General features: G+C 57.6%; 1 protein-coding gene across 2 annotated transcripts; it reads right to left on the bottom strand.

The window, feature by feature from the left end:
- Positions 1-19: 19 nt before the first annotated feature.
- LOC111157427 (katanin regulatory subunit B1) lies at positions 20-21477 on the bottom strand. 2 transcript variants are annotated; one of them, XM_022518819.1, is made up of 20 exons: positions 21376-21477; positions 19919-20222; positions 15786-15916; positions 12750-12867; positions 7055-7155; positions 6652-6693; positions 5943-6026; positions 5614-5729; positions 5116-5187; positions 4810-4960; positions 4519-4709; positions 4273-4403; positions 3850-3900; positions 2836-2903; positions 2577-2696; positions 2344-2493; positions 1982-2058; positions 1828-1902; positions 1471-1587; positions 20-409 (listed from the first exon to the last, which is right to left on the bottom strand). In XM_022518819.1, the coding sequence occupies exons 2-20, from the start codon at positions 19956-19958 to the stop codon at positions 394-396; spliced, it is 1851 nt and encodes a 616-aa protein (XP_022374527.1). In that variant the 5' UTR covers positions 19959-20222; positions 21376-21477; the 3' UTR covers positions 20-393. The 2 variants fall into 2 exon arrangements, with proteins under 2 accessions (XP_022374527.1, XP_022374526.1); XM_022518818.1 differs by lacking the exon at positions 20-409 and adding an exon at positions 807-1213.
- Between the last annotated feature and the right edge of the window lie 1923 nt (positions 21478-23400).

The raw sequence follows: 23400 nt of genomic DNA, 5'->3' as shown, positions 1-23400 counted from the left end.
CCCTTGCCTTTGGCTCCCCCTCTGCTGGCTGATCCCCCACATCTCTGGCCACCCTTATCAGACTCACCCGCCCTGCAACGCTCTCCTAGAAGCTGGGAAACTCTGGCCTGAGAGCCAAAGCCAGGAGGGCTGGGCTGGCCCAGCTTCCCTGCCTGCCCTAGGCCCTGGCCTTGCCCCTTAGGTGAACTGGCTGTAGGTGAGTACCACCCTCTCTCCGGTGCTACAAGACCCCCAACTGCAACCTCAGTGCCCCACCCCCACCCGGACCGCCATGAGGATTGTGCTGGCTTGCACCTGGTCGTGGCCTTGGCGGGGAATGTGCACAGGGGCTCAGTGGGGCCCTCTCTCCAACTGCGGCAAATCTAGCAGCTGCTGCCACAGGAACGGAAGGGATCAGCACTGCACAATCCTGTGGGGAGGGAAAGGTGGTCAGAGCCCTTGCTGGAGGAGAGGGCCACAGCCCTTCCAGCCCAGTCCCTCAAGGCCTCCTGGTGGTGGGCTGTGGGTCCTGGCACCCCCAGGACAGCTGGGAGTGTGGCTGAGACAGAGGGGATGGGCTGGCAGGGCCCACTCCTCACCTGTCTCCCTTAGCTATGAAAGGAGTTGCCTCCTCCCCCACTCCTCCCCTGCCCGCCCCCCCACACTGAACTTGCCCCTTCCAGCAGGCCTGGCACTCTGCTGCCCCCTGCTGGCCACACTGCCTCAGGCCTGGAGGGGAGTCCTCTGTCTCCGAAGGGCCCAGGTGGGCAGTCTTGGGCTAGGCTGAGCCACATGGCCGGAGAATGCACCTCCAGGCAAAGAAACCAGGGAATAGTTACAAATTTAATAAAATTCGCCTTATAAATTACAGCAGCAGCCCCAGGGTGCTCTTTGCTGCCCCAGAAGCAGGAGTTGGCCAAGCAGGGCAGCCACTGACAGGGAGAAGTTGTCTGAGAGCTCAGGGCTGTGCAGGTGGCCAGTGGGCTGGAGCCACCACCTCCAGGATGGCCACAGGGCTGCAGAGGGGGCCGGGCAGAGGCTCACGGGCCCGGGAGTACACAGGGAACGGGAACAGGGGCTGAGGCCAGGCCCAAAAGCTCCTCAATCCAAACTGGCCATAAGTAAGTGCAGCTCCCGGAAGGCACTGCCGTGGCGGCCACTCAAACCCGACTTGCTCTTGACGAGGCCACTGATGCTCTTGAGCTGCTTGTAGCACAGCCGGCACTTGTGGAGCCTGTGGGCAGAGAGGTCGAGCGCCAAGTGCTAGGGCCTTGCCTGCTACACCACTCCTACCCTCCTCTGGGAGGCAGGCCGAGGGCCTGGATGCAGGACCCACCTGGCCACAGAAGAGCCCCAGCTCTGGACCCCCCCATCCCATGTTCCAAGCTACTGGCGCAGGCATGACTTCCACTCAGGGCTGGGGCCATCAACAGGCAGGCTGGGCCCCCAGGCCTCTGTACCCCGACACTGGCACGCTGCTTGGCCCCTCACCTCTCCTCTCGGCTGATGTCCACCCCCACAGACGGGGGCGCTGCCAGGATGTCCGTGATCAGGGGCAGAAACCGCTGCAGGATCAGTTTCAGGGACGTGCAGCCGGTCTGCACGTAGCTTCACAGGTGGAGGGATGGAGCCACAGAAGGAAAAAAGAGAGAAGGTACAAAAACAGAGGAGTAGGCAGAGGGCCAGGGGCAACACGGGCTCATTTTCACCATGGCCTCTCCGACTTGGTGGGGACTGCGGTGCCGCACGCTCATGGGGGCGTGGACCCTGGGGGTCCTTCCCGTTGTCCCTGAGGAGCCTTCCGCCCCTCCCCATCGTGAGAGGCTGGTATGGTTTCCCCACACGTACCTCTCATACTTGCTTTGCAGAAGCTTCTCGATCTGGGGCAAGACTGTGGTGCACAGGTCCAGCTTCCACAGGGAGCTGGGGAGAGGGCCAGGGACGGACCGTGAGCAGCCGGTTCCAGCTCCTGGGCCAGCCCCGCCCCATGACAACTACTCACGCTTTCTGGTTGACAATGTTCAGGAGGTCCACTACCACTGACAGGTCATTGATGGCCACAGCCGAGTCCACCGACGTCTGTGCAAACAGACAGTGCCTGTCAGAGGGGACGGGGAGGGCGCGGGCCCTGCCCGGGCGCAGCCTGAGGGGCTTTGTTGGGGGCTGCTAACAAGCCTGCAGCTCCGCTGATGAGTGTGAGACCAGGGGCGTCAAGAGACACTCAATAACTGGCAGCTCACGACGACGACGATGACAGAAACAGACGCGAAAGCCACCGTGTAGGGACGGGCCACCCAGCCCCACGACCTGCCCTGGCCAGCTTTCTCCTGGGGTCAGCCCAAACCCTGGGGGAGACGGGCTTGCCTTGATGTCGCCTGTGGTCCACACGGCCCGCACGGTGTCCAGGTTCTTGTGGCGGCTGGTGAGCACCACGCACATAGTGTCATGGCCTTTGCGGATCTGCGACATGGCATCCTCATCGACCAGCTCGGCCTGCTGGGGGATCTTCACGGCCTGTGCAGGACAGGTGCTGGTGGTCAAGTTCCACCCTTGCCGCCGGGACCTCCACCCTGCCCTCAGGCTGGACCCCCACTCACAGGCAGGAAGTCGGAGGCCTTCAGCCCGATGGGCTCGTTTCGGGTGGCAGGGATGATGGCGGGCTCAGCCTTGGGCGCAGGCGTGGGAGTGACAGCCGGGGGCCGGGGCGGGACCTCGAGCTGGTGGGGTCCGGAGCTCAGTGGGGAGCCAGCCCGAGGCCGCCCCCTCTGCCCATCCTGACATGGAGGGCCCCAACCTGGGTTCAGGACTGTGGCCCCGCTCCCAACCCCGCACCATGCCCTCTCCACCCCCACGTACATTTGGCACCGGGAACTGCGAGTCCGTGGCCGGGCTGGGCTTGGTCACCTCCTTGGCCGAGACCATGTCTGGAGGCAAAAGGGAAAGATCTCTGGGTTAGGCCAGGCCAAAAGGGACTAGCGGGAAGAAGGCAGGGCTTGTGGTAGGCCTCTGGGGAGCACCCGCATCACTGGGAGGGATGGAGTAGAGTCGGTGGGATAACCAAGGAAGGAGATAGCAACAGTTGTGTATGTGGAGGGTGGGGGGGACTCCTGGGGAGGCGTGAGCGTGGAGGCTGGACCTGGCCTCTCATTTTCCACCCAATCACCAGGTAGAAAGGTGTCAAAGCACGGTGTGTGGATGGGACCCAGGGAGCTCCAGGGAGGGGCCACCCTGTCACTTCAATGAGAATGGAGTGTGTGCTGGCTGTGGGGGGTGGGTGGGGTGCTGCAGTGAGTGGATGGTGAGAGGGATGCACAGGAAACCCCACCTGGAGGGAGAATGATAAGATGGCTCCTTGAAGAGAAAGCCGGGTGGAAGGGAGGGACAGCCTACAGGACAAGGGTGCTCCCCACCCTGACTTCTTCGGTCATAAAGCAGATCATGTTTTTTCCCAGTAGCAAAACCCAAACCCCAGCCAGGGCCTGGCCTCCTGCTCCCAGACCCCAGGGCCTGCCATCCTCCCACCCCTTCCCACCAGCAGCCCTTCTCCGCTCCCCCGTCTCCTGCAGGCCCTCCGTGGTCCCCTCTCACCCTGCCTGCCCCTGCCTCCGCCACACTGTCCCTTCCACAGACAAAGCTATGTGGCTGTCTGCCATCTCCCTGCTCACTAGGGTGAGAGCTCCTGAGGGAGGCACCTGCCTGCCTTGCTCAGGCTCCATCACCAGGGCCTAGTGTGGGTCCCGGCACACAGTAGGTGCTTTTGGGTGAGCACAGGGAAAAGATCTGGTGGGAGAGAGGCTGGAGATGGTGCCAAGGCAGGGAGGCCTGGGGAGCTGGTGACCCTGGGACGCCAGGCTCTGCCCCCTTACTCACCATCCTCCGGGGGTGCCGGGAAGGGCTCACTTCTTCGGGGTGGTGTCCGGCCTGCAGAGGCAAAGGGGACTGGGGACTCACGTTGGCCAAGGCTGACATGGGACACCAGGGGTGGGTATGTGGGTATGGGTGTAAGGTGGTCCCAGGTGCATACACAGCTGCAGACCCATGACCCTGTTCCCGCTCCCGGAAACCCTCAGGCCTGTCCCCTCCCATCTACTTGTTCGTGTGGGGCAGGGTGTGCTACAGCACTGAGCAGCTGCCAGGCCTCAAGGACCTGGGAACAGAGCCTGGGGGCCAAGAGGTGAGCCGAACTCCAGCCAAGGAAGCAGAGCGCCATTGACATTGTCCCCGCGAAGCACCGTCTGCCTCCATGCACAGATGGGGATGCCGGGCTGGGCCGGGGGCGGGGGCGAGCCTCACTGATGCTGTTCTTGGGCTGGAAGATCTCGTTGTACTCCTCGGCGTTCTGGATTTCGGCCCGAGACTCACGCTCGTCCCGGTCATCCTCGCTGCTGGGGCTGCGGCGCTCACTCTCTGAATTCTGCTTTACCCTGTGGGGCAGGGACAGGCCCACAGGAGGCCGGCGCGGTGAGCTGGGCTGGGCCCCCCACAGCCTTCCCAGTGCCGGCCCGCCTCCGGAGCCCTCTGGGGCCCTGAGCACCCCACCTCTGAGGCTTGCCGCAGGCTGTGCCAGGCCGCTCATAGATGCGCCGAAGAGGGGCACTGGGGTGGGCTGGCTGTTGCGCCAGGGGCCGGCTGTCCTGCACGGGGTCCTGGGCCACCGTGCCTGTCCTGGTGACCCGCGTCAAGTCCACCACATAAGAGGAGACGTTGCTCTGGGAGAAGGCCACACCTATCTGCAGGAAGCGGCGGAGCTGGGGCACACCCAGGCAGGACCCCAGCAGGGCTTGGGGACGTGGGGGCTGGAGGGGGAGGGACAGGCAGCAGCGCTCTCACCAGCTGGTCGTTGCAGACAGCCAGGTCGGCCACCTTGCCCCAGCTGACCAGGACCACATCAAAGCAGCGCTCAGGCTCCCAGCCGTAGACACGCAGCGAGTCCTGGCAGCCGCTGTACAGGCAGCAGCCATCGGGGTTGAACAGGACACTCCTGGGGGAGGCGAGAGGGGACCATGGGTCCCGCGCAATCCAGGGAGGCTGCGGGGAGCCCCGAACAGGAGGAGCAGGAGCAGGGATGGGAAAGGCCCACCCAAACCGCACACCCACTGCCCGGGAGGAAGACCCACCACCCCGCTGCCGGCGCACCTGACGGGCCCCGGCTCTCCTTCGATGCAGCTCACCACCTGGAACCTCTCCAGATCCCAGAACCGGATGGTCCTGCAAAGGCAGGCAGACTGTGCTGGGAAGCCGGCATCCCTGTGATGGCCTCCATGCGGGCCCATGGAGGCCTATTTCTGGAGGCCTATTCCTCTGCAAATGCCTGTCCCCTGGGTGGTAGCCACTAAGAACACCACCCAGGGCCAGGGGCTGACCCCGCATGGCAGGAGGAGAGACTTGCTGATAAGGGGGAGCATGGGCTTTGGACCTGGACATGCCATGATAGCCCAGGACACTGGGGCTGGGGACCAGAGCTCGGGAAGAGATGGGACCAGGGCCCCAGCCCGGCTTGGCCGAAAGTCAGGTCAGTCTACATAGCATCATTGGGCAGACAACACCTCAGGACAGAGGGAGACTGGGACAGACATTCACACACGGAGGACAGACATGTGAGAAATGGCAGTCATGGGCCTTGTTCTTCCTCACCTGTCCGAGCTGCCAGAAGCCAGCAGGTACTCATTGGGGTGAAACTCCACCACGTTGACAGGCCCTGTGTGGCCAGGGAACTCGGACATCATCTTGCCAGCAGTCAGATCCCAGAGCTAGAGCAGGGCAGGCTGGAGGTCAGGACCAGACCCGGGATCTCAGCTGCCTGCTGTCCCCTGGCTGTGGCTCCCCTTCCCCAACCCCAACCCCGATCTACAAGCCGCCTTCCCCTGTGAGATATGCGAGCCTCATCAGGAGGGAGGTGTAGACCCGGCCGGAGAGCATTCAGCAGACCCCAGTCCCCAGTCCCAGGCCAGGCCAGGTGCTACCTTCACTGTGTGGTCATCTGCGGCCGATGCCAGCCACTTCCCATCGGGGCTGAACCGGAGGCACCGCACGGCCTGGGTGTGTCCCTGAGAGGACAGAGCACTGAGCTCACCTGAGGAGCCAGGGCCCGACGGGCTGCCCTTCTTTCCACCCCGTTCCTCCCTGCCCTTGACCAGAAGGCGAGGTGGAGCCAGACGGCCGTGTGTCAGAGATGTCCCAGAGGGACATCTCCCCACGCAGTCAGGATTCCCAGTGCTGCGGGATGCTCCAGGAAATCCGACTCCCCGGTCAGACGATTTGGAAAACCACATATCTTACGCCTCTTTTTGGGGAGTCAGGTGTTTTCTCTTAATGTCAAGGGCGTAAATACCTCCAAAATTATGTATTCAACTCAGTGCTTCCAAAACACATAGGACTAGGAATCCTTTTCACCTCATGACACCTATTACCTGCCTATGGAACCAGAGTACGGAGCGCAGTTTGGTAAATACGGTGCTGGGAGGATTCATGGAAAGCGGGGGATCCAGGTGGAACCCCCACAGCGCTCTGGTCTGCTTGAGATTCTGGCTTCTCCCTGGGACTCTTGTTTCTCATGTTCTCCCCCAGGTTGGACGGTGATCCCTTCCAGCCCCTGCCAGGGTCTGGGCACTACCCCAGCCTCCACGCCTGCATGGGGCTCACGGACTGTCCGACAAAGGGCGCCTTCCTTACCCTATACCGGAAAACACAGCCTTTCCTTCGGATGTCCCAGAGCTGCGGGCAGAAGGGCGGCAGAGTCAGGACAGGTCACAACCAAGGTGGGCTCGGGTGGCAGCGGCCTTGCCCGGGTCAGAGGGGAGGAGCCCGGGTCAGAGGGTGGTGTGCGGCCATAAGCAGAGAGGGGCTCCAGGCACTCCAGTCATCACACCCCAAAATGACAGCAATCTGGAAAGTGCTTGTGAACGCTGGGCATTCTGAGCAGGAATGTCTGCCGAACGTTTCCAAGTCCCCCTCCCTTGGAGGCTGTGGGCACCACCACAGAGGGAAGAGGCCCTCCCACAGCACTAAAAGGCCTGCTCCTCACGTCGGACACACGTGTCCCAGCGGGGGACACAGGGCACAGACATGGTCTCACCTTGATGTTCGTGTCCTGGGAGCCTGAGGCTACGAACTCGCCGTACGGGTGGAAATCCAGGCTGCAGATGTTGGCTTTGTGGCCCATAAGCGTGCGAAGAACTGCCGAGGAAGAGAGCAGAGACAGGGGCGTGAGGGGTAAGCCAGGCACCCGGCAGAGGACGACTGTGGTGGTCGCAGGTGCGTGCTTCCGTGATAACTGCACAGAGAACCAGAACAGCAGCGATTTTCAAATCAGGGAGATACATCAACTGGAGTCCTGTCACCGCAGCACCCGACCTTCCTATTTTTGTTCCGAGCGATGACAGCCATTTCTGTCCTGACCTGAGCCCCCGTAGCCTGCGCCCCTGGGCTCGTCTCAGTGTGCTCTTATAAGGCCACTGCCCTGGAGGCAGCAGAGCTGGAAAACCACTGCACTCAGTTCATGGACAGACAGACATCTTATGTTCCGCTGGGCATTTCGCCACAGCAGAGACAGAAGAGGCAGGCAGGCGAGGTCCATACTGGCGGAGAAGCTGCTTGGTTGAAAAGAGAAATCCAGGAAGGCTTTTTGGAGAAGGCAGTATTCAAACAGGACATCAGTGAGTGGAGGGTGAGGGAGGATATTAGGCAGAGGGGAAATGGTGGGCAAAGGCCCCAAGGAAGGCAATGTGGAGGGCCTCCCTGGAGTGGCTGTGGTGCTCACACCAGTCCCCTGCACAAGGGATCTTGAGGGTAGCTGTGAGGACAAGAGGAGATGCTGTGCAAACCAAGAGAACACACAGAGGACGTGACTGGGGCCAGTTACCTCCTGCTACCCCGGGAAACCTCAGCTTCCATTGCAGCTCCGTGGCCGAGCCCAGCCAGGCCCGCGAGCAAACCTTGTGTCTCTGTCTCCGAGTATTCCCCGGTGACACTCACATTTGCCTCTTCTCTCCGGCCTCAAGTGTCTGGCTTTTTGAAAGATTCATAATTCTGCTGTCTGAAGGAAACGGATCACCCCATAAGTGGAGGGGCCAAGGGCTGTGGGAATCCGGCCATCCTTAGGTTTGAGCCAAGGTGGAAGCCATGTCATGAGGCGACACGCTCCCGCTGGAGGAGGGTCCAAGCAGACTCCAAAGGCAGTGCTTTAGGGTCAAGAGAGGTGCGCTCCAGGCACAGAGAGATTCAAACTCTACTATGAGATTGTCTCCATCCCTCAAGGTCCAGGTTCAGGGCTCTGGAGCCAGCCAGAAATGGGAGCAGTTCTGAGCTGCTCCTCGCTTGCCAGGTGACCCTGGGCAATCCCTTCCCCTCCATGAGGCTCATAATGGGTCACAATCAGAGTTAGGAGAATGGGACATAAGGGGCTTAGCATGGGCACGCACACAGTAAGTGCTCAATGAATACCAGCTAGAGTTATTCTCGCTGTCCGTCCTTTCTGAAGGAGAGCTCTGTCCCTCAAAGCAGACCTCTTCTCCTCTCGCCTCAGAGCACCTGTCTTGGTCCTTGGTCTTCTGGCACCAGCGAGGACCACTACTCAGTGCCACAGTCATTTGGGCACCTCCCTCATCCCCAGGAGAGCTGCTGAGCATACCCGGGGTGCTGAGGACGGCCTGAGTGACTTCAGCACTCCCCCTCAAACCCTGCAAACAGCACCAGGAGATGGGCGAGGGCCTGAGGCTCCGAGGGCGAAGCTGCCTGCCTCAGGCCGGTCAGCAGGGCACAGAGCCAGAAATTAAGGCAGGTGTCGGAGTCCTGAGAAGCAGGCGTCGGAGTCCTGAGAAGCAGCCTTACCACGTGACCCTTTGCCCGAGTCAAGGAAGCCCATCTGTCTAGGGCTCCTAAGACAGAGGCAGGCACACCCAAGGGCAGGAAAAAGTGAGCTGCTCTGGGGGTTCCCTGCCTCAAGGACATTTGTATCCCTCTGCCCGCAGCCCCCCACAACCACCCATCCTACCTGGGGCCAGCCCACTACCGAGCCGGGACTGAGCCACATTTACATCCCTCACAGAGGGTGACATGGTGTCGACATGTGCGAACCAAGAGAACACACAGAGGACGAGACTGGGGCCAGTTACCTCCTGCTACTCCGGGAAACCTCAGCTTCCATTGCAGCTCCGTGGCCGAGCCCGGCCCGGCCCGGCCCGGCCCGCGAGCAAACCTTGTGTCTCTGTCTATGGAGTAGCTAATTCAACCACACCGAAACCTCAGCCGCTCCTCCCCACACTCTGGGGCAGTCATACACCACTGGGGGCTCAGGCGCTGCTCTGCTGGCCAAGCCCGGGGCCCGGAGGGGGCGGACGCATGCCGGCTCCTGCTCCAGTCCGTGCCCACCTCCCAGCCTACTGGCTCTGCGTCCCACAACGAGGCTTCCAAAATCCTGCCCTGCCCCAAGAGGATGTGGCGGGTTCCACCCCTGTGTAGGCCAGATTCACGAAACACGTGTACCTTCCTGTGGGATGGCCGGACTGGCCCACCCTGCCCTCTGGCTGTGTCGTGGAAAGCAGGCAGGACCGCATTCTTCCGGCGTGACTTTTGCCCTTGCTCTTGTCCCAGGAAGCCTCTTGGAAGGCCTCCTACCGCAGGACTGTCGCAGGACCAGGAGCCACAGGCTGGAGGGGCGTCCTGGATGTGTCCGCCCTGTGTGGGAGCTCTAGGCCCCCCCCAGGGTCGCTGTTCGACCTCCGCGCAAATGCTCCAGCAATGGGCGGCTTTTCAGCGCAGCCCACGTGATGATCAGCCAGCCCCATTAGAAGCCTCTCTGCACCTGGGTGCCAAGCTGCCCCTTGTTTTCACTCAGGCTGTGGTGGGTGGGGGTGGAGGTCGGCCTGTGGTCTGAGCTCTTCCTGCCATGGCTGCTGAGGGCAAGTTTCCATTCCATCACTGAACCCCTCGAACAGCAGTATGAAGAGCACTGGAATGGGAGTCTTGATGCCAGAATTTCAGTCCCAGCTTCCACCACCCTGGCCACGGGGTCTTTATCAGGTTCAGGGTTCCTCCTTGAGCCCCAGTTTGCCTATGTGTCAAATAAGGGGGCCCTGCCAACCCGGCTCTGCATCAGAACCATCTGGAAACTTAGTGCAAGCCAGATCTGGGGCTTCCGCCACTACTGAATCAGGTTCCCTGGGCGTGGGGTCTGGGCCAAGTGTTGGAAACGAGCTCCTTGGAGAGTAACCAACCCTGAGACTCCAGGGCCCAGGAATTCCACAGGTGTTTGGTTTTCATTCTTTGCCCGCCTCAAGGAACTCCTCACACTTCCCTTCTGTGCAAACTAGTCACAGCTGAGGGACAGGGGTGCCCTTGGCTTCTGTCTTTTGTCCCTTGCTCCTTGGTGAACGGTGAATGGCTGGTGCTATCCGCTGGGACTGAGATCCAGGCAGAGACGTCCCAGGAAGCAAACCGCCTTGTGCTTGAGTCTCTCTGCCCCCTCAGCCTGGGCCTGGCCAGCCGGGGCTTGCTCCCCCCGTCCTCTTCCAGTCCAGCAACGCTCCGGCTCCGCGTGGGGCCAGGCAGCAGGAGCGCATGCTGAGATGCTAAGCATGTGGCCCGGCTGGCGATCTTACGGGCTCTGTCTTGCACATGCACCCATCCCCGGGCAGGCAAGCCTCACCCAGCAGGCCTGGGGCAACATCTCTCTCGAGGACCATCCTTCCAACAAGAGCACCGTCCTGGAGCAGAGGCCCCGGCCACTGGGCATGCGCGCTGGCGGCAGCCATCACGGTAGAGCACATACCCCAGGAGAGGCCCAGAGAGAACCCAAGTCTCAGCCAGGCAAGGAGGCTGTCTTCTGGCAAAAGCAGCCCCCACAAAACCCACACCACGGCTCCCTCTCCCGTCCTTCAGGCAGCAGCAGGCCTCTGGCCTGGCACGCTGGGAGGTCCAGGCTGGACGCTGGCAAAAAGCAGCGAGCAAGCAGGTTTTACTTGGACCTCTCAGGGCTGCTCTGCATAGTGTTCTGGAAAAAATGTTGAATTAGCGGTCAACATTTAGAAATGGGGATGGGGGGATTTCACTTAAATGTCCAAATCCCCAGCTTCTCTTGAAAAATCTGTACAGCTGGCAACACTGGGCCCACTGCCACGTGGCCACGCCCACGGACACTGAGAGTGCCCCCACATTTGGCAAGGCGAGACTCCCCACATGGCCCGGAACCAAAGGCACGAGCTGACACACTGAAAGAACTGAGCTAGGATCTAGCATGGGACCAAGGGTCATCACTACAAAACCCCAGGACGCTGGGACAAACAGCTTATGAGCTTGCAGAGAGACAGGAGAAGCAGGTCACATGCGAGGGACCCAAGAGGAGACAGCGCGGACCTCCCAATGGCCACCAAACAGGAACCTAACATGCGACGCAGCTGCACCTTCAAACTTCTGAGGGAAAACAATCTCCAATCTAGACTTCTACGGACTCTAAAATAAATAAAAAAGGATGAGGGTAGAACAAAGTCATTTTCAGCCACAGAAGGTCTCGAAAACTGTGCCTGTCACGCACCCCTTCTCAGTAAGCTATGAAAGAACGTGCTCCAGCAGAGAGGCAGAAAACCAAGAAAGATGGTAATGCGGACTCTGGCACAGCAGTGAGATGGGAGACCTTCCTGAAGACAAGGTGGCCCCAAGATGGCGGCTGAGCTGCAGGCCCGGGTGCTCCCCCTGACAGTGGGACCCGGGGGACAGAGGCTCTGAGAAGAGACACCTCAATTATGGGATGGCTTCAAGGGTACCTCAAGGAGGAGCCTCCTCTTCAGGCTGAGAATCTGGGGACGAATTAGTAACAGATGTAGGACATATACAGATGGAAAAAGAACAGCCATTAACTCCAGAAGAAACACAATCCGCTGTCACAGCTCTGCAGGCCTGGTATGATAAATGCAGACTATTTACACGGTGAAATCAGGAGAACAAGGCTAGGAGTGACAAGGGTGGGCCAGCAGCTCTAAGAGAACTAACTTCTTTTTTGTTTAAGATTTTATGTTTTTAAGTAATTTCTACACCCAAGGTGGGGCTCAAACTCACAACCCTGAGATCGAGTCCCAGGCTCCCAGACTGAGCCAGCCAGGCACCCCTAGGAGAGCTAACTTCCTGTCTTGCCCAGGAGGAAGGCAGCCAGAGACAGGAGTTGCCATAATACCATGTTGCTTCGGAAAGGGGAGGTAGCAAGACACCAGGTCAAAGAACAGAAGGTCGAGGCTTCTGGAGAATGGGAAAGAGTGGGGTGAAGCTTCTCATTTCCATCGTGCTTATTTGTAGAATGCCTGGCATTTGACTTTTTAAACTATGTATAACTTCTCTAAAGATGAAAAGCAAATATAAACAAAGTTCAAGGAGACAGAGGATCGGGCTACCCTAGGCCCCATCCCTGCAGGCAGGCTAAGAGGCAGCCACCGCCAAGTCAAGACACCCCAGTTCTCCCCACAGGCCCCCTTGTTTACTTGTCCTGTGTGGCCCCTGGTGGCACCTGACATTCTTCCAGGTTCTGAATCTACACACCCACCCGCCCACACACCCACAGTGATCCGTCTGGACCTTTCCGGCTGCCTCCTGAGTGTCAGCACTCACGGACAGCAACAGCATGTCACTGCTGCTAAGCTCAAGGGGGTGGAGTGGTCAGGGTCTCCTGGAGGGAAGCACCCAATGTAGTCAGGACAGGCTTCCTGGAGGAAGCAGCTCCATAGCAGAGCCTGAGATAACACGGCCACCGGTGTGCATGTGGGAAGGTGAGTGCAGATGCCTACTTTTGGCAGCTTCTAGGTCCCAAACGCGGATGGAGCCTGACTGGGAGCCGGCCACGATGAGCTCCTCCGGGGTGTTGAGGCGGACGCTCTCCACTGGGGACGTGTGACCCGTCAGGCTCTGTGGAGAGAGGGTAGCAGCTTCAGTGCCCTGCTTGGAGAAAGCCCGAGCTGCTGGCCCACATTCTGGCTCCCTGTGAAGGGCAGCAGCAAGAAAGGGCTCAAGCAGGGAGGCTGTGTTCTGTGGAACCGCATCTAGGCTTTCCTGCACGCGGGGTGGCCAGCTGCTTCTCCTGGCTTTGGCTTCCAGGGCTAAAACTGGGCCAAACCCCTGTCATGCTCCAACCCCATCCCATGGCCCACTGTGCCCCTGATGTGGGCATCATTTGCCAAAATGGCCCTGGGCCCCTTGGAAGGGGGGAGCAGCTGACCCTCCAGCCCTGAGTCCAAACCACTGCCCACCTAGGCTCTGCTTCCATCTCCCCTCTGCCTGGACGAGCCCCTCAGTGGGGGAAACCCTGACAGAACCGAGGCCTGGCTTGTCAATGGCACACATCTCCCCCCGCTGGAATGCCTAGATCCCCAGAGGCTGCCCCTGGTGGAGGACCCTGCCATGTTCCTAGGCAAGGAATTGTGGAACCCAGAGAGAGCCTTTGGTGACTTTACTGGAAAAAACTGTCACCCAACTCAGGGCAGGCCAGAGCTGGAGCAGGGCTGAGCCAGGCCCTGGAACAGCCCGAGAGGAGTGGGAGATGCTGGCATTTCCAGCTTTCTGGAAAGAGGCCCAAATCTGAAGTCCATGGCATCTGTCACTCCCTGCCCAGCACTGGTCACCCCAAAGCATAGCAGGAACTCCACTGTTTGCTAAAACAACGTTCGGGAGGTGGGCGGGGGTAATGGGGAAATTGCTCCCCAGCAGAACTGCCCAAAGGCCAGATGGTCACAAGCAGCTTATGTGACTCCTGGCCATCTCCAGCAGGAGTATAAATGGGTATAAACTCCATGGGGGAGAGCAACTGGGCAAAATGTGTCCACATTTAGAAATGCACAACCTCTCCACGCCAGCAACTCTACCCCTGGGAGCCTACCCCTGCACACACTCAACCACACAGCAAACAAAATAGACCCAAGGTCATTGGCCGCAGTGAATCTTTTTCACAAAACACCAGAAGCCATATAAATGCCTACCAGCAGACACTGTCGGCTAAGCGGTGGTCACCCTGGAGACAGAATACTATCTGGCTATAGAGACCAACGAGGCGACCATCTGAATACGATAAAGACTAATCTCCGTGACACTTTTAGGTGGAAAAAGGTGGAAAACGGTATATATAAGATACAGTCCGTGTAAGCAAAACAAAACAAAAGTGGAGGGGGAAGGGAAGAGACATACATATTTGCTCGCAGACATAGAAAATAATTCTGGAAGGACACAAGGTGATCACGGACCGTGGTTGTCCCGGGAGGGTTGTGGGGGTCAGGGGAGGAAAGAAGACTTCTCACTTCGGACCCCGCGTCCCTTGGACACTGAGCAGTAAGAACTCACGCGTGCTCAGAACACACAGGGACCAGCAGAAGAGACCCCAAGCAGGGGGCCCAGGATGTCTAACTCTGAGGGCGAGCAGGAAGTTGCCAGGTCTGCGGCTCCTCAGCGGGGTGGGCACGGGGTGAGCCCTGCAGGCTGACCCCTGAGGAAAAAGCGGGACGAGAGCATGGGGTCACTTCAGGCCTGTTTTGGCCAGGGTTTGTTGGCTCGTTTTCCACCTATAAGTGTTACTTTGGCATTTTGGGGGGTGGGACTCATTGGAACCCTGAAAACAAAGTGAAACAAAACAAAGCGATTTCAGTTCGGTTCTTCACCAGAGCCCTGGCTCAGCCGGGCTCTCAGCCCTTGCCTGCATCTCACAGAAATACTAAGGTGATTAAGTTTCTACTAAAAAAATAAATAATAACTTCCCATCCCTTTTTATCTTCAGGTGGCCAAGATCAAAAGAATGTTAATAACTTGTGCTTGCAAGGTCACAGAGGGGGACAGGGCAGGACCCGGTGACGGTGTCGGCTGGAGAGAATGTAAATTGATTTCTGGAGGGCGATTTGGCAATCTGTTTTGAAAGCTTTTTAAAAAGTGCACACCCTCAGATAATGCGGCCTTCGCAGACCTGCTCAAAGGCTGAGGGAGAGGAGGACGTTCGCCTCCTCCGCTGAGTAGAGCCAAAGCACGGCAGAGGACTTTCGTGCTGGGAATAGGGCGAGGCTAAGCTAATTCTGGCTCCTGCCGAGGATGGTGCACCGCGAAGCCATTACAAACCCTGCTGTGGAAGGGTAGTTGTTGACACCGGAAAATGCCTGCAAACAATAAAGATTGTTTCCTTCAAAACCCAGGCTACAGGAGTAAATAAGACAGCGTTCCAAAAATATGCCACTCTACAGACATGTGGTGCACACAGGTACGTGTTTGCATGTGTGTACGTATGTGTACACGCGTGTGCACACATATGGACCTACGCCGGCACCTAGAAGGACACCGTAGCGGTCTCTGGATGATGGAAATGAAATTCATTTTTGTATTTTTTCCTCCTTCATGTTTTCCTGTTTTGGAAGACAGGTCTTGGCAAGGAATTGGTTGTGCAACTGGGGCAAGAGCTAGTAAAGAACCAGCTCGCTAAGCAGCTTCAGCCAGGCGCCCTCACATTCTCCTTGTGGAACCAGACAGGGGATGGTTCAAAGTAACGTCCAAGTGCAGCTGACAGGTGGGCGGGTAGGCTGGTGGGCAAGCGTCCATCTCAGGCCCATGGGCTTATTTTAGCTTTACTCACACAGGCGCGCCAGAACTCTGTCCACCACCAAGTGACTTCCCCATTCCTCAGGGCTGGCCATGGTCCCAGACATCTTGGGGGCACTGATGCAGTGCTGTGTCCCCCTAGCTTCCCGCTGGGGTGCCCTGGGCCCGACAGAGCCTACAGAGCTGCCTGCCCCCGACCCCACCCCATTCCCCTCCCCGGGCCTTGGCCTTGTCCCCCACTGGCCAGCGAGTCTCACCATGATGCAGTTGGGTTTGTTGATGGACCACAGGTTGACACGGCAATCATCCCCACCAGTAGCCAGCAGCCGCCCGGAAGCCTTGCCCAGCACCAGCGAGGACACATTACTGGCGTGGGCGACAATCTCCTCTACACAAGGAAAGACAGAAGGAGAACGCAGTCAGAGGGCTAGTCACGGCCACGGGGAGCAGGGCTGGGCCCTGCCCAGTGAGGCCCTTGGTCCTGGCACCCGAAGCCCAGGTGGAAGGGTCTGCCCGCCTCGGCTCCCCTCTGGTGCCAGACACCCCGGCAGGACCCAGAGGCCTGATGGCGAGGGCAGGCCTGCACCCAAGGCAGGAACGGCTACTTCCCTGCTTCGGGTATTCCCTGTCCCACCCCCAGGCCGCAAGGTGTGCTCTTTTCTCTGCACACCGACTGGTCATATTCTCATGCTTACTCTGCTCGACTTAAAACACTGACTTGCCTTCCGTATTTAGCTCTGTCTATATAAAGACAATTAAGCAATAAAATCCATAAAGTTACAAGATTGATACGTTCATTATATTTCTTCTAGAATATGAGATAAAAAACAAAAAATAATTATTAAAATGAAAAATACTGACCCACGTAACCCCCTAAGCATCTCTCTGCTGCGGCTTGCTATACACGTAAACCCACTTTGGGGAACACGCTTTGGGAACCGTTCGGGTCAACTCTAGACAAGCTGCCTCCAAGTGAGCCCACCCAGAGCTTCAGCCTGCAGCTTCAGAACAGTGGACCAGGTTCTGGTCTGAGCGTGGCTACTGCAGGCTGTGTGGCCTTAGACCAGTCACTCACCCTCTCTGAGGCTGGGTTCCTCGTCGGGTAAATGGGGATAATAGCAGTGCCTGCTTCACGAGTTGCTGAGGAGCCACCGAGAACACGCTGTAAGCCGTGCTCGGTGGTTGTTAGTAAGGCTAAAGCACAGACGGTGGGTGACCGGGACCTCAGCAGGCACAAGAGGGTGGGCTGCATGGGAGGCAGGAGGCAGCTGACTGAGAGGCCTGGGTGGGAGGGGTGGGAGTGAGGACTGACCAGACAGAGTGGGCGGGATGGCCATGGTGGGCAGCCTGAGGGCCCGTGGCCCCGGCTGCTGGGGAAGCAGCAGGGGCGGCAGACATGGGCCATGGAGGGTCTCATTAGGACTCCAAAGAGAACAAACATGAGCAAAGAACCAAGAGGCAGCCCAGACCACCAAGCCAGGCCCTCAGCGAGTTCCTCCTGGAATGAGGAGAAAAGACAAGTCTCCCCACCCCAGCAAAGGGAAAATCCCGCTGACACCCTGAGGCAACTGGGAGGCTGGCTTGGGTGACGCTGAGGGAAAGGGCTTGCTTCGTTCCACAGGCAGCCTCCAGCTCCAGCCTCCACCCTGCCTGGGGGTCTCTGTGGCACAGGCCTCAGACCACAGGGCGACTGGGAAATGGGGCCCAGAGAGGCTGTTTGTCAGGCAGCATGGCTCAGAGGGCCTATCAAGCCTGCCCGGGGCGCCAGACCCCAGGCTCGATCTCACGTATCCCACCTCAGGGCCTGGCCTGGCCAGAGCCAGGGATGGGCAGTGCCCAGCCCTAGCAGAGGCGAGAGTCTCCGGCAGGCCCCAAAGTCAGCAGGGGGCTCAGGGACCCCATCACTGGACCCAAGGGAGCTGAGCCCCTTCCTAGTTCTCATCCCAAATATGGAGCCTTCTGTCCTCTGGACACTTAGGGACAGATGCCTGAAGTGCTCTGGGGCTTGGGCCATAGCCTCTTATCTGTTCAACAGCTTCTGCTGGGCCCCACTGACTGGCCAACTCAGAAAGAGGACAAACCACCTTCTCCCTCAGCACTCTATTCCCAAGCCTTGGGCCCTCTCCCCTTATCTGAAAACACTCCCTGTGTGCATTGTCCCCGACTTGTGAGTCACCTATAAGGTCTGGGTGTCTACCCTGGCTCTCACCCTTCCCAGGGAAAGTTCCAGCTGGGCCCCACCTCCCCAGGCCTTCTTGGGCACACTGCTACTCCTCTGTGGGCCTCAGGACTACTGTCCCTGGAGACAGCCCTGAATTCATAATACACATGTGTCCTGCGTGTCTGCTCTAGGCCCAGCACTGGGGAGCCAGTGGGGAAGGACAGTGAGAAGGTTCCTATGCTCATGCTACAGCCTGATCGGATGGGTCCTGGCACAGGGCATCCAGCTGAAGACCTACAGACATGGGGGTGAGAAGGATTTGGAGGTTGGGCCCTTCTAGAAGGCTCAGATCACTCCCCTTTAAGCAGCCTGCCTAGGTCTCCAGCCTGACTGAAGCCCCTGGAAGGGCCGGGGACCTCGAAGAGAGGTAGGTATGTGATGGGCACCAGGCCTAGAAGCTTCTGATCCTTGCTGGACTCTATACGCACAGGGAGCCAAGGGTCACTTGGCTTTGGGCTCTTCAGAGAGCTTATAATCATGGAGATGGCTATGCACATGAACTTGTCATCAGAGCCCAACATGCCTGATCCTATTACCTCTTGTTTGAACACTTCAATGGCTTGACTTCGCCTTTAAGATAAAGCCAAGGCCTCAGAAGGGCTGGGGTCCTGTGGACATATACCCCTGAGGACCCCAACAGCTTCATTTGGCACATTCTCTCCACTGTGGTGTGGCAGCCCATGGGTGCCTTTGAGCCCTTCCAACGTGCCTTATAAGCTTCCTGCCCCAGGTCCTTTGTATGTCTCTTTAGGCAGCCTACAGCACTCCTCTACCCTTCTAGTTAACTGATTGAAAGCACATGCTCCAGTTTGGAATCAGATAAGGAGAAATGGAGGGGTGTGGTTACCTGATTTCTGCCTCTTGCTCTCCCCAGGCTCTAGGCCCCATTGCACGGAGACCTCATCCACTTTGCAACCCCCACCCCCAGCCAACTATCTCCCCAGTGCCTGGTTCTATGCTCAGGAAAGACCAGCTACTGAAGGAATACATAACCCCAATAAACACAAAGCCACTCTCTGCAAAGTACACCCTCCTTGGGAGCCTATGACAGGGTTCTCTCAGAGCCCTACCGCTAAGAAACAACTTGAAACTACCCAAAGCTCTCATTTTGCCTGTGAGCACACTGAGGTCCAGCACTGGGCTTTGCCCAGGTTCTAACAGTTAAAGAGTGGGGGAGCCTTGCCCGGCTTCTGAAAAAAGCTGGGGACAGCTTGTAGCAGAAGGTGACCAGTATGGCCACAGGTTATCACAGGTGGAGTAAGGCAGTTCCCAAAATATGATCTGGGGGACCTTAGGATCCTCAAGATCTTCAAGGATCTTCAAGATCCTTTCTGGGGGTCCAAGAGAACAAAACTATTTTCATAATAACATCAAGATGGCATCTGACTATTTACGCTCTTGTTTGCTCACGAGCATACGGGGGGGGGGTGGTTTCGGGAAGATACAAGAAATATGATGGCCCCATCACGAGTGGCACATTTGACTGTATACTCTTGTGTCTTAAGATGCCTGAGTATTGATTTCTATCATGTAAATAGTGATGATTCCCACGAACAAAAACTCCTTGGGGTCCTCAACAATTTTTCAAAGTATAAAGAGGTCCTACGATCAGAAAGTTTAGAGCTGCTCCATCATAAAGTTCAGAGCTGCTCGTGGAGAACAATGTGAGGGTGGGCGGTGCTGGAGCTTAGTGACATTCCAGAGCACTGCCAGCATCTCTGGACCTACTCTCTCACTACCGCCCCCCGACTGGCTCCAAGATGCCCAAGATCTCACAGAGGAAGCCTGGCCCATGAGAAGTCTGCAAATGCCAGAACACCTCTCAGCATCTCTCCCCCAGTCCCGCCCGTCAGCCGAAATGCACCAAGTGCTTCTCTTATGTTCACCACCCTGCCTGGGTTCACCACAGCAGCTCTATGATGCAGGTGTGATTAGCTCACTGTACAGATAGGAAATGAAGCCTCAGAAAGGTTAAGTCACCTGCCCAGTGTCACCCCGCTAAGAAGTGCCAAAGTCATGATTTGCATCCTGGTCTGTCTCCAAGGCTAGGAGTCTCCCTCTGTGCCAAGAATAGGAGATAAATCCGGGGGTTCAGGCCACCTGGAAACAAGCAGCTAATGGAATAAATGGGGTGAGAAAGAAAAAAAAAAAAAAAAGAAAGTCACTTACGTAACTTCCAGGCCGTCTTGGTAACCACAGGGGTGGCCATCCTTCAGTTGGCTGGCACCTGAAGCTCCACCCACTAGATGGACTGTACTTTGCTCACGGGGTGGGGGTGGATCCCCCCCAGATCCACCGATCAAGTTGGCAGGGAGTTCCCACACATCCAGGCAGAGGGAATGCCTGTCTCTCAGTCCCGGACTGCCTCGTGGTTTTAGATCATTCACAGCAGCCACAGCAACAGCCTGTGTGTGCCCGTCAGGATCACAGCTTATGGAAGGTCAGGCTCGAGCCATGTCAGTTCAACACTGGGCTGGAACACAAACAGAAGGTGATGGCTTATCAGAAAATATTTGGTGAGAGCTCAGGGCATGCTGGGCTTGCAGAACCACAGCGCAGCTCCCCGGATCACCAAGGCTACTGCATAGAGAGACACCCACCAGAGCCACCAGAGCCACCAGAGCCAGGAGCTGAACTGTAAATCGTGTTTGAGAATCTGGAGGGGCACCTCAGGCAGGGTGACTTGGAACACAGGGAAAGAAAGGTCCTTCCAGAGGCCAGGATGATGGGATGGCAGGAGGCTCTGTTCCAGGAGGCTGGCTGCCCAGAGAGCAGCAGCAGCCGCAGTGGGGCGGGGAAGACATGTCTGCAGTTCACATAGATTCTGGGAGTCACTGTTTCCTCTGACGCTATGGGAAGGGGGTGGAGCCAGAGGCAAAGCTTTGGGGCCCAGGAGAAGCACTCCAGAGGCAGGCATTTAAGTCATCTCTGGGGAGAATGTCAAAGAGGGCCCTGAGGGTCCAATCCCTCCCTTGGCAGCAAGGGAACTACTCCTGGTCCCCTCAGTTCCCAAGGACAGTACTGGGAACTAGGTCTCCAGTCTGGGCATGAGTCGGTATGCCTCCCCAACTCTAAAAGGCCACCTCATGAAGCTTCTACCCCCTTTCTCCAAGCCTCTTTCCCATGAACGCTCTCCTCTCCGCCCCCTCTCTCCTGGATTCCCCAGCTCTGCCTCTCTAGTCCTTCGTTCATTACCCTTCTCCTTGTCGCTTGTGTCCCCCAATCCTGCACATCCTGTCTCCTGAGCTCCTTAACCTGACCCCTGCCTCGCCAGACCCCCTCTATTTCCTTCCCCTTCTGCGATCAGTATCCCCCATTCATTCACTCTCCTGCTTCCAGTGTCCCTATTCATCACTCAGCCTCCTGCAGACGCCCGGCTCCGCTTCCGGCCTCCCTGGTTTTCTCCTCCGGCCCCCACGCCCGTCCCGCCCGTCTCGCCCGTCCCGAGGCTGGGGCTGGTCCCTCGGCCTCGCCGGATCCTCCCACTCCTCTCAGCTCGCGGAGCATGGGCTCCAACTTCCCCCCACCCGGAGCCCTCTCGCCACAGCCCGGCCCGGCCCCGCCTGGCTTGGCCCAATACTAGGCCCAGAGGCCCCCTCGCCTCCTCGCCCCCTCGCCCACTCCACCTGCAGCTTAGGCTCCGGAGGCCAAGGCTCCGCTCCAGGCGCGACCCCCACTTGCCTCCATCCCCCGCCCTGATTGGCCGCTGCTTGACAACCGACCCTCACAACAAAACCTCCGGATCAGAGCTCCATCCTCCTCATCTACCGCACCAATCAACCGCCGCGAGCGCTCCACCTCCCGCCAGGTTTGACCAATCGAAGCAGGCGCTTCTGCCGCTCTTCCTAAGTACCCGCCCCCTTTTCCTGAATAGGACTAATCACGAGGAAAGAGAATTCCAGAGCCTCCCCTTAGCTTTTAATGAACCAATAAGGGCTGCCATTTCCTTGGTCCCGCCTCCGCCTCAAGCTTTCCCTTTACTCTCCTTTTCCTTCCTCTCCCTCTTAGTTCGCCAGACGACCCTCCAATGCCGTCTGCGCCAATCGCTTTAGCAACGGTCCCAATTTAACCAATAAGCGCTAGTCTTATTGGAAAACCAATTCCCAGATAACCAATGGGAAGGGAGGGTCAGGAGGCGCGTGAAGCCGCGGACCTTCCATCTTGGAGAGGGGCAAGGGGGGGCGCGGTGTTTCCCTTCTGCCACAGTTCTTACTTCTTCCCTTTAGCCGGGAGCGGTTCTTCAGTGGTCTCAGGACTTTGCCCCTCTTCTTTGGCTCGGATCGGAGACCTACAGGGAGACGGAGCCTGATCCCGGATCCGAGCCGAGAGCGGATCTCCGGAGGCTGCCCCACGGCTGCGGCGTCCGTGACTGGATGAGTGGGCGGCTGCCTTAAAGGGACCACCAACTAGAAATCTGAGAAAGTCCTTCTTTATTGGGCTCGCGGGTAGGGTGGACTTAGGGTAGGGCCATAACCGGCCCGGAGCCTAGGCCCCACGCATGGCCGGGCCGCCCTGGAGCCGCTTGGGAGGGACTGAACCCCACAGGAGGTGCCCAGGGCCTAGTGCCTAAAGACCCCCTAAACTCCCCGTTGTCCGCCAGCCGCTCACTGCAGCTCCGACAGAGGCCTCCGACATACCTAAGACATAGGAATTCCGGTTCCTATTTACGGATAAGGAAACTGAGACCTAGATTAAGGCGTTGGAAATGAGCCACACAACCAAAAAGAATGGTGTCCGACTTGAACCCTTGTTATTAAAGCAAGTCTGTGGGTTTCTCCACGGAATGGCACCCACTACCAGACAGAGGCAGGGGGGGTCCACCTCTCACGATGTACTTTTGGGGAGTGGGTCAAGAGACGAATGTGGGCACTATCAGCAGAGGGCTAGATTAGCAGACTAAAATCCGATCAAAACTGTCCACTCTCTATTTCCCCCAACTTTTTATTCTGAAAAGCTCCATAGAGAAAACTTGAAAGAATTCTACGATGATGTATAATAGTTTAATAGTGGAATCGACCTGATCGATAATCCAACACTTGCTAAGGTTTTCCATATTTGCTTTGAACATGTAGGTGTTTTCTCTGAGCGATTTAAAAAGTTGTCAGCCTCAAGACATTTTACCCCTGAATGACATGAAATACTGAGCATATACCTCTTAAAAATAAGGCCCTTATCCTACCTAACCATTGTATCAGCACACTGAAGAAAACAGAATCCTCTAATATGCAGTCCAGTTTTCCCCAATCAGACCCAAAAGCTATATAAAGCTTTTTTTTTTCCTAACTAGGAAACAAACAAGATTCACCACACGTGGTTCTTTTAAACTCATTCTGTTTCAGTCCCCCAATTTTTTTTTTTTTTTAATGACATTGATCTTTTGAAGAGATTGATTGGGCCTTTTTCCCTTGCACACTGCCCTATATTATGCTTTTTGTCTCACTGTTTCCTGCTAGGGTCGCTTACCCTGTTTCTCTCTCTCTGAATGTTTTGCTAAAGGGAAGTTAAAGCTTAATTGGGTTCACGATCAGCATTTGAAAACCTCTCATACTGAAGTGTAATACACCTACCCCCAAGGGCATGTACTTTGTAAAAGCGAGTTTTCACAAAATGAACATACTCGGGTCCGGAAGAACATTCCTAGCATCCCAGAA

Source organism: Enhydra lutris, unplaced genomic scaffold, assembly GCF_002288905.1.
Source record: "Enhydra lutris kenyoni isolate GAN:26980312 unplaced genomic scaffold, ASM228890v2 scaffoldscaffold54, whole genome shotgun sequence".
In the NCBI taxonomy this organism is placed as follows: domain Eukaryota; kingdom Metazoa; phylum Chordata; class Mammalia; order Carnivora; family Mustelidae; genus Enhydra; species Enhydra lutris.
This window is presented reverse-complemented; position numbering and strand designations above follow the sequence as displayed.

Excerpts from the sequence above, each read along its gene's own strand:
- LOC111157427 (XM_022518818.1), bottom strand. The coding sequence starts at position 19,958 with ATGGCCACCCCTGTGGTTACCAAGACGGCCTGGAAGTTAC. Across the intron at positions 5,730-5,942 it reads CAGATGACCACACAGTGAAG|CTCTGGGATCTGACTGCTGG; the intron begins GTAGCACCTGGC and ends GCCCTGCTCTAG. Across the intron at positions 3,901-4,272 it reads CCAGCCCAAGAACAGCATCA|GCCGGACACCACCCCGAAGA; the intron begins GTGAGGCTCGCC and ends TTGCCTCTGCAG.